The sequence below is a fragment of the Dipodomys spectabilis genome, unplaced genomic scaffold (assembly GCF_019054845.1).
Source record: "Dipodomys spectabilis isolate Male_0828 unplaced genomic scaffold, ASM1905484v1 ptg000147l, whole genome shotgun sequence".
Classification (NCBI taxonomy): Eukaryota; Metazoa; Chordata; class Mammalia; order Rodentia; family Heteromyidae; genus Dipodomys; species Dipodomys spectabilis.
In genome coordinates this window covers 6,214,075-6,226,979 of record NW_024870824.1, presented here as the reverse complement: position 1 = coordinate 6,226,979, position 12,905 = coordinate 6,214,075, and the positions used below count along the sequence as shown (strand labels likewise).

Genomic DNA, 12,905 nt, shown 5'->3' with positions numbered 1-12,905 from the left:
TCTGTAACCCAAGCAACACAGAAATTATACATAGGAGAATTGTGGCCCTGCATGAAAAAAGTGAGACCCTATCTGAAAAATAAATAAAAGCAAAAAATGGGAAAGACTCTGGTGTGTAGTGCCTGCTTTGCAAGTATGGAGCTTTGAGTGCAGTCCTCAATAACACCACCAACAGAAAAGAAAGCTGGGAATGATGGTATATGTCTGTAAGACTAGCTACTAGAGAGGTTGATGTAGGAAGATTTTATGTAGCAAAAGCAAGATGCCCTGTCTGAAAATCCAAAAACAAAAAGCTGGGTGGTGGGGGCTCAAGTCTTAACAAGTGCCAGGTTTTGAGTTCAAATAGCATCCCTCCTAATAAACAGAAAGAAATTATATTTGAATTTTAAGGTAACTGTCTCCATTTCTGTAAAAAATGTTTTTGGGATTTGGTTGGATAAATTGCATTGAACCTATATGCTGCTTTGGGTAGTATTGTCATTTTAGAATGTTAAGTCTCCAATTCATGAACATATACATGCCTGTATACATGCAAATTAAGTGGCTATTTTTCCTTTCTCCTTACTGTACCCAGTATCACTTTCTACAGTCTGATAAGTTATTAATGAGAAAGTAGTAAGGGACCAGGGATATTCCATTAAAACTCAAGGGTCTTGGTTAACTTTACACTTCCACTCAGGGTATGTCTACTCTTGTGTAGCTGGACTTACTCCAGAAGATGGATGGTTTAGATTTATCTATAAGTGATAGAAGAATTGTTAAACAGCCATGCAAAAGTGTCTCTGACATTTTTGGAACAAATACCATTATGGTGATCACAACGCAAGGAGAATAAAACACCAGCTTTCTACTGACCTTCTGTGTTTCTTCCTTCAGGGTCTGATGATGGCTCCCCAGGGCCTGCCTCCATATAGGATGGCTCCCCTTGGAATGCTGTGTGGGTTGCTATTTGCCTCCTGCTTCATCTTCTGCCTCAGTCATCAGAACCCAGTAAGTATCTTACAGCATCTAGTAGGGCTCTAAAGAGGTTTGAGAAAGCCTTTCTGTCACTAGGCTCTTGTGGGATGGGTGGGCTTTTCTTTTAGGGGAATGTGGCTTCTTTCTCCTCTTTCTTGTATCTTTTGCTCTCTATTTAAAACTCAGGGCACAGTTTCCCTTTGAGGAAAAGATGATGAGGGTGATATGATAAATAATCCTTCATTTATCAGTCATTGTATTAAGTCCTTTATATATTCTCATTTAATCCTTACAACAATCCTATGAAACTTAATCATCACCCTCATTCTGAAAATAAGGAAACTTAGGGTCAAATATTTTCAGCATCCTGGCCCCAAATCCCACTACAAGTTTGAAGCAGAGCTGGGAAGGTCAACATTATCTATATGAGCTGGATACCTGTGTGACTAGCACAGGTCCTCAGTAAGTTAAGACTCTATTTTTTCCTCCACTTCCCTCTTCCTTGAACTTTTTCAGGTTGTCTATATGCTCCTTTCCTCTCCTTTTCTCCTTCTTGTTTCCAAGCATTTCTTCATTAATCTAGACCTCATTGTTCAGGGTTTTTGTCTGTTGGCAGGCCGCTTGGCCTGACCACAGCACTATAAAGCTCCTGGCCTTGTTTCCCTGACCTGTCCCAGCAATAACTTGCCCTTGACCAGCTCTCAGTGCTCTTACTTTTCCCTCCCTTGAGAATCCTCACTTGTGAGTTTCCTGACAGTTTCATTCTCTCCTGGCCACCTTTCCCAATCCCCAGGGCTGTTACTAAATGTTGGGTAAAGTGCTAGAGGCCATGGAACTAGAAGCCCTTGAAGTGCAAATGACAATTGTGATGAATTTAATAACAATCCAGCTCAGCCAAGGTTCACCTCTGGCTTGTGGCAAGCTTTCACCTTCTTTCTGAAGTCATTTGTTTTTTTCTCTGCCTTTCTTTCCACTTTTTAGAGCTGAAGAGAACATACAGTTAGGGAGTCACGAATCCTTTTGAGCTTTTAAACATCTTTGACTAAGATCCTGTTGGTGCCTTATTTTGGCCGCTTCTTCAAGGACAATGAGAACTAGGTTCCCAAGCCCCAAAGGGTAGGACTGGCTACCTGGACCGGAGGTTAGGGTTCTGTCTGGCATGACTTAGTGATAAAATGACTCAGAAAAGCACCGAAGGGTCTTGAGGGATTAGTGCTGTGTTCCCTTCCTGTTTGCAGTTCATGAGGACCACCATGTTCCCTATTGAGAACTTTAGCAGGTACATAATTAACAAAAGCATGCTGATGTGTGTTAGTCCCTTTTGGATAATAGTCCAACTAAATAGATGAGCTTTCAGAACCATAATTATTCTGGCCCATTTATATTAGCTCTATTGAGTCTAGTCTCAGAAAAATGTTAATACTGACTTTTGTCAACAGAAGCCACTTTTATCCTATGTCTCTTCCTAAGCTGTATCCATTTGTCATAATCTTTCATCGTGTATTAAGTACAAGTAGGAGTTGAAGTCTTTTCTCTCATACCATAAAAATTGCTGCCTTGATGGCATTTAAAATCGTAATTATGCAGTGAACCATCTTCACAGTAAAGAAAATGAGGTCGAATTGGGGTGCTTATGAAACTTTCTTCAGATCCGAGAGTCCAGGAAAGTACTTCTGATGACCTGGAATTGTGTTACCAAAGGATGTTGGTGCTTGTTAATGGCCACCCAGAACACATTGCTGTGCCTACCAGTATGATCCAGACATAGCCTTTTCCTCCAGCTCATGCTGTGATATTTTTTTATATGTCATATCTTAGGAATACAGATGCTAGGCGGCTGTGACACTAACCTTCAAAAAGATGATGGAAGAAGAGGGAGCTCATAGAGCTCCAGGGAAAGAGTTACAATCCCTCTGTATGTTCCCTTTTGTTTACCTGCTTTGGAAGATCAGTTTTAGTGTAGATTAAATGTGATTATATAAAGCACTTACTATTAAGATTGGCACAATATGGTCAATAAATGTCAAGTTATTTTTAGAATGGATATGGCTCCTTCAGTGGTTTAATTTGAGGAATATCAAATCTTGCTCTGTTGGTATCTCTATGTCACATTCTCTGTCAACCTGTAATTGGAATTCACCCATTGTCTTGGCTCTTTGAAGCCTTTAGCTTTTAAGAATGTCATAGTCAGATACAAATGTAAGGAAGTGTGAATTGGTAAGTTGTCATCTAACACCTTAGTGGGATTTCTTGCCAGTCAGTTGAGAGGAAATTGGTATTTGGAGTGATGGTGCTAAGGAGAGAGTGCTGATGATCTAGCATGAAAGCCAGCTGGTTGGGCACCAGAGCATGGGATTTACTTCAGATCTGACCAAGAGCAGTTCTTTTTTTTTTTTTTGGCAGTCATGGTGCCTGAACTCTAGGCCTGGGCACTGTCCCTCAGCTCTTCAGCTCAAGGCTAGCGCTCTACCACTTGAGCTATAGCACCACTTCTAGCTTTTTCTGCTTATGTGGTACTGAGGAATCGAACCCAGGGCCTCATGCATGCAAGGCAAGCACTCTACCACTGAGCCACCTTCCCAGCCCCTGACCAAGAGCAGTTCTGTGCCTCTTCACCTTTTGGTCTTTCTCCTGGTTAGGACCCTGCCTGGACAGAGAGGCTAGTTAATACTTATCCTCTCTCTGATTCTGTGGTTTCTTATCTGGCCTATGGAGATCTTTGATGTGTTAATAGATGCATCTGTGTGATCTTAGTGTCCCAGCTTCATTCCCTCAACATCCAGTGTCCAACCTTTAGAACACTTTGACCAAGAAATACAAACATGAGTCTAAATTCATAGATGGGCTTTGGAACCCACAGTCTCGACCTTAAATCTCTGCTCCGCTTTTCTGATTAATATAATTTCAAATAGGCCCCATATTCATCCTTATAAAAAGGGAACAAGTGAGACTCAGATGAATCTTATGATGAACACTTTAACTCCGGGTCTGGCCTATGAGCAGAGCCTAATAAGTGGTTGTTACTGTGATCATTATAACCCAGTCCTTGTGATGCTGCTTCCCAGAGTCTCCTCTGGAACTCTCCTTTGGAACTGACTGACGAGCCGTGGATGTTCTTATCATAGAATCTTTCTCAATATTTCTCTTGACTTCTAAGCATAATCACATGACTTGGGCAAAATGTCTAAACTCACAGCCCATATCTGGTGAGTAGTAAGGTGATTAAACAGGGGAGCACCTCAGATTTTGTATTATTACTAAAAACTAAGGAGTTCTGTAAAATACAATAGTGGCATAATTTGGGTTTGTGTCTTAATATCTAGTTCAAAGATGATACCAAGAGAAAGTACAAAAACCACTTTGCTGCCAGTGTTTGGCTTCCCTAGGGTTTAAAGCATGTGGCTCAATAGTTCATTTGGTTAGTTAGTATGTTTCTTTTAATTTTTAAAATTTGATTTTTAAATTTTTAATGGAATCATAGTAACTACATATTTGTAAGTTCAATACTTGAATACAATGTGTAATCATAAGGATAATAAGGGACACTGAAAAATCTTTTCTCAAAGCTATTTTGAAATACTGAATTGTCAGGCATGGTTATCCTGTTGTACTATGGTTATTCCTATTTTGCAACTGTACTTCTCATTAAACATTGTTTCTCCATTCTTTCTTCTTCTTAGGCATTAGTAACCTCTATGGTATTTGTCTTTCTGTACCTGACTTACTTCACTTAACATAAATGTCCCCCAGTCAGTTCTATCCATGTTGCTGCAAATGACAATATTCCATCCTATTTTATGGCTGAATAATATTTCATTGTATATGTATATACACATATTTATATGTGTGTATATGTATGTGTATACATGTATATATGTATATACGTACTCATGTACAAGTATATATATATACACACATATACGTATGTACACATGTACACACACATACACATATATATACATACCATATTTCTTTCCCTCCTTCCTTCCTTCTCTGTCTCCCTCCTTTCTTCTTCTTCAGTTTCTTTCCCTTCTTTCTTTTTTGGGGTTTGAACTCAGGACCTTGAGCTTGCTAGGTAAGTGCTTTGCTACTATGAGCAACACCCATAGCCCTTTTTGCTTTAGTTTATTTCTCAGATAGTGTCTTGAGTTTTTCCCAGGACTAGCCTCAGACTGTAAGCCTTCTGTCTATACTTTTTAAGCAATTGGGATTACAGGCATATAAAACCATACCCAGTATATCATACTTTCTTTATCCATATAGCCATTGATGGATACCATATCTTAGCTACTGTAGTGCTTCAACAAGCATGAGTAAGTCATTTATTTTAGGTACCAAATTTCTTTATTTGAAGGAATAGTACAAATTAAAAGAACTTAGGATGTTTTGGTACAACTTACAGAAAAGGTAATGATAAGCCCAAACATGCATGCACTGCCTTGGTGACCAGAAGTCACATGAGGCTTTGGGGAATCAGCCCAAGGCTTAGCTCTTATCACTTTCTCCCAGAGTGTGCTTGTCAAAGAGATATTCTGCCATGCCAGATTCAGGGGCTCCCGTCCAGCGCAAGTTGGTGACATGGTCACCAATTCTTTGATGGATTTCACCTGCTCATTCAGGTAATGAGTCTCAATGAAGTCACACAAGTGGGGGTCATTTTTGTCAGTGGCCTCTTTGTACAGTTCCAGTAGTGACTGATTCACACTTTTTTCCAAGTGCAGTGCACACTCCATCGCATTCAGCCGCTTTCCCATCATCACGGTCTGGTTTCTTGACATCCTACAGGAAGATGCGGCCACCTTTCTGGTGCTGCAGCTTCATCAGTTTCTCTGCATGCTCTCTCTCCTCATAGATTGGTGAAGGAAATATTTGGCAAAGTTCTTCAAGGCCACATCATCTCGGTCAAAGTAGTAAGACATGGACAGGTAGACATAGGAGGCATAGAGCTCCAGGTTGATCTGGCGGTTGATGGCGGTCTCTGAGTCCTGGTGGTAGTTCTGGTGCATCTGCGAAAGGGATGCGGTCGTCTTGGTGGCAGCTAGGAGAGACAGAGTAGTGGGTTGGTGCTGGAGTGTCAGAGGAGGCCCAGGGGGCAGTCCAAGGACACGGTGAAGAGGTGGCTGGAGGTTGGTGGCTCGAGCGGGTGGCAGAGATGGAGTCGAGCACTGAGTTCCGTTCAAGCACTATTGAAGCAGGAAACCGTGGTGACTCTTGGTGAGGATTTGTCTGGCCTAATCTTTTTTTTTTTTTTTTTTTTACATATTTTCCTCCCTCCTTTTTTTGTTTTTAGAAGAGCTGGGAAGGGACAAGGTCTTAAGTCATAGCCTGGGTTCTCCTGGATTCACTATATAGCCCAGATTGGCCTTGAACTTGGTATCCTCCTGCCTCTGCCTCTGCCTTCTGAATGCTGGGATTATAGGCATGCATACCATATCTGACTGACATACTGATTTTAGTTTCTTTGCCAATCTAGCCTAAAGTGTGATTGTCAGATTTATGTCAATTCTATTTCTAGTTTTTTGAGGAACCTACCACCCTGTTTTCCATGAGTATCTTAATATTTCCACCAACGGTACATGAGAGCTTGTCATCTTTGCCCCTTGACAGCTTTTGTTATTTTTTGTCTTTTTGATAATAGCTATTCTGACTGTGGTGAAATGATAACTTAATGTGGTTTTGATAAGGATTTTTCTGATTATTTGTAATATTGAGCATTTTTCCATATATTTGTTAGCCATTTCCTCTTTTGAGATACGTTATTCAGATCATTTGTGTAGGGTGGTATATTTCTCTGTCTCTCTGTTTCTGTCTCTTTTTCTCTCTCTCTCAGTTGAGCCCAGAATCTTTGGCATGTTAGGCAAGCATTCTTCTACTGACCATACCTTCAGCCCAATGGTTCCATGATATTCTTTGGGTGATTGTTAGTTTTAGTGCTTTTAGAAACATATCAGTTTTTCTTCCTCAATAAATATCAGTCATTTAAGTTGTATTCTTCTAGTAGTTTCATAGTTTGGGGTCTTATATTTTAAGTCATTGATCCATTTTGAGGTTTTTTTTTTTTTTTTAATATGATGAGAGTTTGAGAGTTAGGAGTCTTGTTTCTTTGTTCTACATGTGGGTATCTGGTTTTCTCAGTGTCATTTATTAAGACTACTGCCCTTTCTCCATTGTATCTTCTTGTAACCCTTGTAACAATCAGTTGGCAGTGCAGTGGCACATGCCTACTTGAGAGGCAGAGGCAGACAGATTTCTTGAGCCTACTGGTTTGAGACTAGCCTGGGCATTGTAGTGAGAATCTCATCCTAAACAACCATAAAAATTCTCTTTGCTGTAAATATCTGGATTTCTGGGATTGTTCTTCTGTTTCTTTCTTCTATTTTTATGCCTGTAACTGTGTTTTGTGTGTGTGTGCACATGCACGTGCATGCTAGTCCTAGGGCTTGAACTCAGGGCCTGGGCACTGTCCCTAAGCTTCTTTTCTTTTGCTCAAGGCCAGAGCTCCACCACTTGAGCCATATCACCACTTGCAGTTTTTTTTCTGAATAATTTATTGGAGATAAGAGTGTCATGGACTTTCCAACCTGGACTGGCTTTGAACCATGATTCTCAGATCTCAGCCTCCCCAGGAACTAGGATTATAGGTGTTAACTACCTGCCCAGCCCATGTTTTAGTTACTATAACGTAGTAGTGTATTTTGATGTCAGATGTTGTAATACCTCCTACTTTGTTCTTTTTGCTCAGGTTTTCTTTGGCATTTTGGAGATGTTTTTATTTTGGTTTCATATAAATTTTAGTTCCATCAGTATTTTGATGGAAATGACATGGAATCTATAGTTCACTTTGGATGGACTTTTTTTTTAACACCAATAAACACAGGGGATACCTTTCTACTTGGGGGAAGACATATTCTGTGAATTGTTTTAGGTCCATTTGAATAAAGTTCAATTCCAGTGTTTCTTCTTCTTTTTTTAATTGTTTCTGTTTTTTGGTCTAGATGACCTGTCCTTACCTGAAAGAGAGGGTATTGATGTCCTCAATCATTTTTTTTTTTTTTTTTTGGTGAGTTGTGGGGCTTGAACTCTGGGCTTGGATGCTGTCCCTGCGCTCTTCAGCTCAAGGCGAGTGCTCTACCGCTTGAGCCACAGTGCCACTTCTGGTTTTTGAGTGGTTTATAGGAGGTAAGAGTCTCACGGACTTTCCTGCCCAGGCTGGTTTTGAACCGTGTTCCTCAGATCTCAGCCTCCTGAGTAGCTAAAAATTACACTTTGTGTAATTTGGTGCTCCCAATTATTTACAGTTATTTTTCTCTTTTTGAATTGATTCTTTTAACATTATGTGATCTTCATTGCTTCCTCTCTTCGTTTTTGGCTTAATATTTATTTTGTCTGACAAGGATCCCTACTCATGCTCACTTTTGGTTTCTGTTTACATGGCATTTTTTTTTTTCATTTACTTGAGTTTGTGTTTCTACTAGTGAAATGAGTTTCTTGCAAGGTATCATTGTTATTGCTTCTTAGTCCTTTTAAGTAGTCTGTCTTTTTTTAAAAGTTTTTATTTTAATTATCTTTAACTACTTGTACAAAGGGGTTTCAATTCAACATGTCAATTTATATGTACAGTGTATTTTGATCAGCCAACACTATATCTTGTAAATGGGGAAGGTACATTTATATTAAAGGTTATTATTGATAGTAAAGATATATTTGTGACATTTTGTTAATTTTTTCTGGTTGTATTATATATCTTTTGTTCCTTTGTGTTCCTGTTTTGTGTATTCTTTGTTTATCTTTGTTGTTTGGTTATTTTAGGAATTGATAAGGTTTGATTCTCTCTCTCTTATATATCTTCCCTAGTGTGTTGCTACCTATTAATGATGTGGGTTGCCTGTCGATATCTAAGAACCATACAAGGGATTGGCCTGCACCAATGGGCCTGATTAAGGTGCCTCATGTTTGTCTAAAGGCTATGTGGTGGCAGCACCTCCAGGTCCTACATGCTCAGGAAAGGCTGCTTATCTGCTTCTCAGGGCCTCAATGTGGGTTGAACTTGTGAGAATGCACAGCTCAGTTGCTTCTTGATGCCATGGCAGGATACATGGTGCCACCTGGCTACTTCTGGAGGACTCAGTAGACCAAGTCACTCCAATGCTGGCTGCCAGGCCACTTCCTGAAGCTGTGAGTAGGTAGAGTTGCCTGGCTGCTTCCAGAGCTGATTTGGCTAAGCTACTGGTGGCAGGTGCCCAGCTGCTTCATAGAAAGCCAGGTGGGCAAAATCTCAAGATGGCACTATGTAATGAGAGCCTGGGTAGGAGATGGCTCAATGTGAGCTCTTTCTCTGTGATAATTCAGTACCCCAACAGGTCCCAAATGGGACTCGGGGTATGGGAGGGAGCAGACTTTTGAAGCAGTAAATGGTTCAGGTGTCCATAACTATGAGCAGGCCCTGGTGGCGTTCTTTTGCTTTCCCTTTCTCCCTTAAGCAGAATCCCTCAGTTTAGGCTTGATTTTGAGAGATGGGAACAGCAGATGCTGTGTGTTTAGTTTGTTTTTTTAAAAGGTCGTCTTATATCTTGAATTTATTTCTGTGCTCTGCAATATTTCTGCCAGCTCTCTACTATACTCCAGTGGTGTGCCTCAAACATACCCAGTGAAATAGCTGGTTTTTTTCATTGTTTTGGCCCTTTGCATTCCAGCCACCTTTAGTCATCCATGTAGCTGGATACACAGTCATCTCTTTCTTTTTCTTTCTTTCTTCTTCTTTTTTTTGTTGGTCATGGGGCTTGAACTCTGGGCCTGGGTGCTGTTCCTCAGCTCCTCAGCTCAAGGCAAGCGCTCTACCACTTGAGCCACAGTGCTCCTTCTGGTTTTCTGAGTGGTTTATTGGAGAGAAGAGTCTCACAGACTTTACTGCCTAGGCTGGCTTTGAACCGTGATCCTCAGATCTCAGCCTCCTGAGTAGCTAGGATTACAGGCGTGAGCCACCAGCGCCTGGAACATTCATCTCTTTCTAACCCTTCCTCTTGCTTTCTTCTTCACCCAGTCATCAGCCCACTTGGATGTGGAAAGGCTTCCCGCTTCTCTTGATGATGAGAATTTAGTTGCCTCCTCCTAGCCATACTTGCTAGAAAGAACCTATTGGTATATTAAAGCACAAGTTGCAATTTAAAACTTAGAAGTTTAGTTTGGACCTCGGTGTTCTAAAAATGAGAAAAATTCACATAAAAATCCAGACTTCTGTTTCTCTTCAAGCTGAAATGCTTGGGTGTCCATGATAGACGAGCTTTGTAGCAGGTGCTTTCCTTACTCCTCAACGGTCTGTAGTTTCACAGTTCCAGATGAAATGCTTGGGTGTCAGTGATAGACCAGCTTAGTAGTAGGTGCTTTCCTTACTCCACAACAGGTCTGTAGTTTCACAGTTCCAGATGAAATGCTTGGGTGTCAACTTAGTAGCAGGTGCTTTCCTTACTCCTCAACAGGTCTGTAGTTTCACAGTTCCAGAGCTCCCTGATGTTTACATCTAGCACACATCACTCATTTACATCCCTTTCTGTCTAGCCCTTAGAGGCAATTGATCAACATTTATTTGAGATGAGATTACTGTTCTCCTAATTCTTTGGTCTGTTGCTTCTGGCAAGGGGCTAATCAACATGACTTGGTCCTGGACCACTTAGATTCTGGATACTTAGCAGACATCTGGAATGTGAAGCTAAGGCTTGCCTCTAGAAGTCAGGTACTTTGGGCGTATCTCAAAAGACCTGCCTGTCTATGGGAGGTGGCATTTGTATGTTCATTTGTTCATTCTTTCAGTAGTTTCATACTAAGCCCTAATGCTAGCATTGGGGGTACAGTGATGAAAGAGACTGACAATGTCTGAGCTCAGGTAATTCAGCCATTGGAAGTCTTTGATATCTGTGACCTCCTGATAGTTTACTTTTCCTTTAGTCTTCCAAGCATACCTGCTCTCTTTTTTCCCTAGTTTTCTTTTGTGATCAGTTTTGTGAAGACCAAGTTGAAAGGATAGAAGGGGTTTGAGGGCCCAAGTTACAGAGGAGACCACCACTCCAACCTGACCTGTATTATGTAGTCACTGTTGGATGTCAGTACACATACTCTTCTGACCTGAAACTTTGGACTGCCTTCATAAGTGGTAACAATAGCAACACTAGCCCTATATACCCATGGCTAGTGTTTTACAATATAGTACCTCATCTAAAATGTGAGCTAGATATTATTTCTACTTTACAGATATGGAAACTGAGGCTTAGTAAGTTAAATATAATTTTACCAGAGTCATAAAAAACTGGGATTCAAACTTCGTATTACCTGATACAGAGCTTGAGTTCCTTACCACTGTGCTGGACTCAGTGCTCTAATATTGAACTAATTCGAGGTCCTTTTGTCCAAGATATTTTCTTACAGGTCCCTAACAAGGTGTGAAATACTATCAGCTAAATGTCATACTTTTATTTCTTGTTAAGATATGAAAATTCTTGGAGGGCTCTGTATTTTTCATCAAAACCTTACCTCCTTAACCTATCCTCTGTCAGCTAATTAAAGATCAGCTCCTTAGTAACCCATGCTGGTGGGTTACTGAAGAGATGCATACATGGTGGTGGGTTACTGAAGAGATGCATACATATGACATCTCCTGGGCTGAGTTAGAATAATTGAAAAACCAAAATGAGATCTATATAAAGTAATACTCAACATAGGTTTGGGCTCATAGGAGAACTCTAAGAAATACATTCATTAGGGCAGAACTAAGAAGTGGAGAGAAAATATATGACAAGTGAGGTAGGAGGGCTGAAATACTTGGCCTGTGTGCTAGTGTGGTTCTTTTTTGCTTTCCTGAGCACTTCCAATTTCCTGAGGCTTTACTGCTTTTATGCAAGGACAGAGTTAGAAATGGGGTAGACAAGATGAGAGGCCAGGAAGAGGCAAAGTAAGTAATACCTTGTATCTATCTTATATCTCTTTGCTGAACTGACAGTACCACATCTCATTAACTTTCCATGTTCTCCATAGGCGCTGTAAGGTAGTAGGTTTGGGGAAGTGATTTCTAACTTGGATGTCTAGCCCAGCTGGATTTGCACCTTCTCACTTGTAACTCTTACTCTGGTTTAGAATCCCCCAAGAGGTCATTTGTAATATATGATAGGCAGAATTGCCAAAGCTGCATGGGAATCAGTTGGGACTCAGCTGCCACTTTTTATACATCCATGGTCATTTGAGGTCCTTGAAAAATCCCAGCTTCCCAGAGCTGGTGGGACTTGAACCCATGATCAGCAAAAGGAGTCACCAGCACTCAATCCGGCTGGAAGATTTTTTATTTAGCCACGTGGCGTCTTTCCCCAGCTCACAGAGATGGAGAACAGGCCCGTTTGCTTTTCTTGGGGGATTTTTATAGGAAGAGGGGTTTCACGTAGGTGGTGTTTACCAAAGCAAGCAAGCAAGGTTACAGAAGCAAAACATAGCCTTGAGTCATAAGAGCGTAGGCAAAACATAATTTTGACCTAGTCAGCATGATAGATCCTATCAATGCTATTGACATTATTACAAGTCAAAACATATTATTGGCTTACAGAAGTCAAAACATAACCTTGGGAAGGGGGGTAGTATATTTTAAATTTCAAAACATTAGAAACTCATTCCCATAGTTGGGGGAAAACTTCTTTACAGAAATGATTTTTATTATAAGCTCCTGACTAATACAGCAACTCAGTACAGCTGGTGATAAGCCTCAAGCTTTGTCAGTGGCCTACAGCAAAGTTGTGGTAAACTGTATAGCTGCCAGCCTGGGAAACTTGAGAGAGGGAGAGATGTTTGCTTTTAAGCAAGGATGTTTCTGATTTCACAGTTTTGTTCCTATGGATATCCTTCTTTTCCAAGGGAAAGGGGCTCGGGGAGAGAGTATGTTTCCTTCAGCAGGAAGGACTAAGGGCTAGACC

General features: G+C 40.7%; 1 protein-coding gene and 1 pseudogene across 3 annotated transcripts in view; one reads left to right on the top strand and one right to left on the bottom strand.

The window, feature by feature from the left end:
- Sil1 (SIL1 nucleotide exchange factor) overlaps positions 1-12,905 on the top strand; it is a 265,209-nt gene that overhangs the window by 76,515 nt on the left and 175,789 nt on the right. For all 3 annotated transcript variants that reach the window (XM_042692039.1, XM_042692037.1, XM_042692038.1), the window contains exon 2: positions 877-990. In XM_042692039.1, coding sequence (XP_042547973.1) covers positions 883-990 — 108 coding nt within the window. In that variant the 5' untranslated portion in view covers positions 877-882. The remainder of the gene's footprint in view (positions 1-876; positions 991-12,905) is intronic.
- LOC122118008 lies at positions 5,326-6,548 on the bottom strand (annotated as a pseudogene).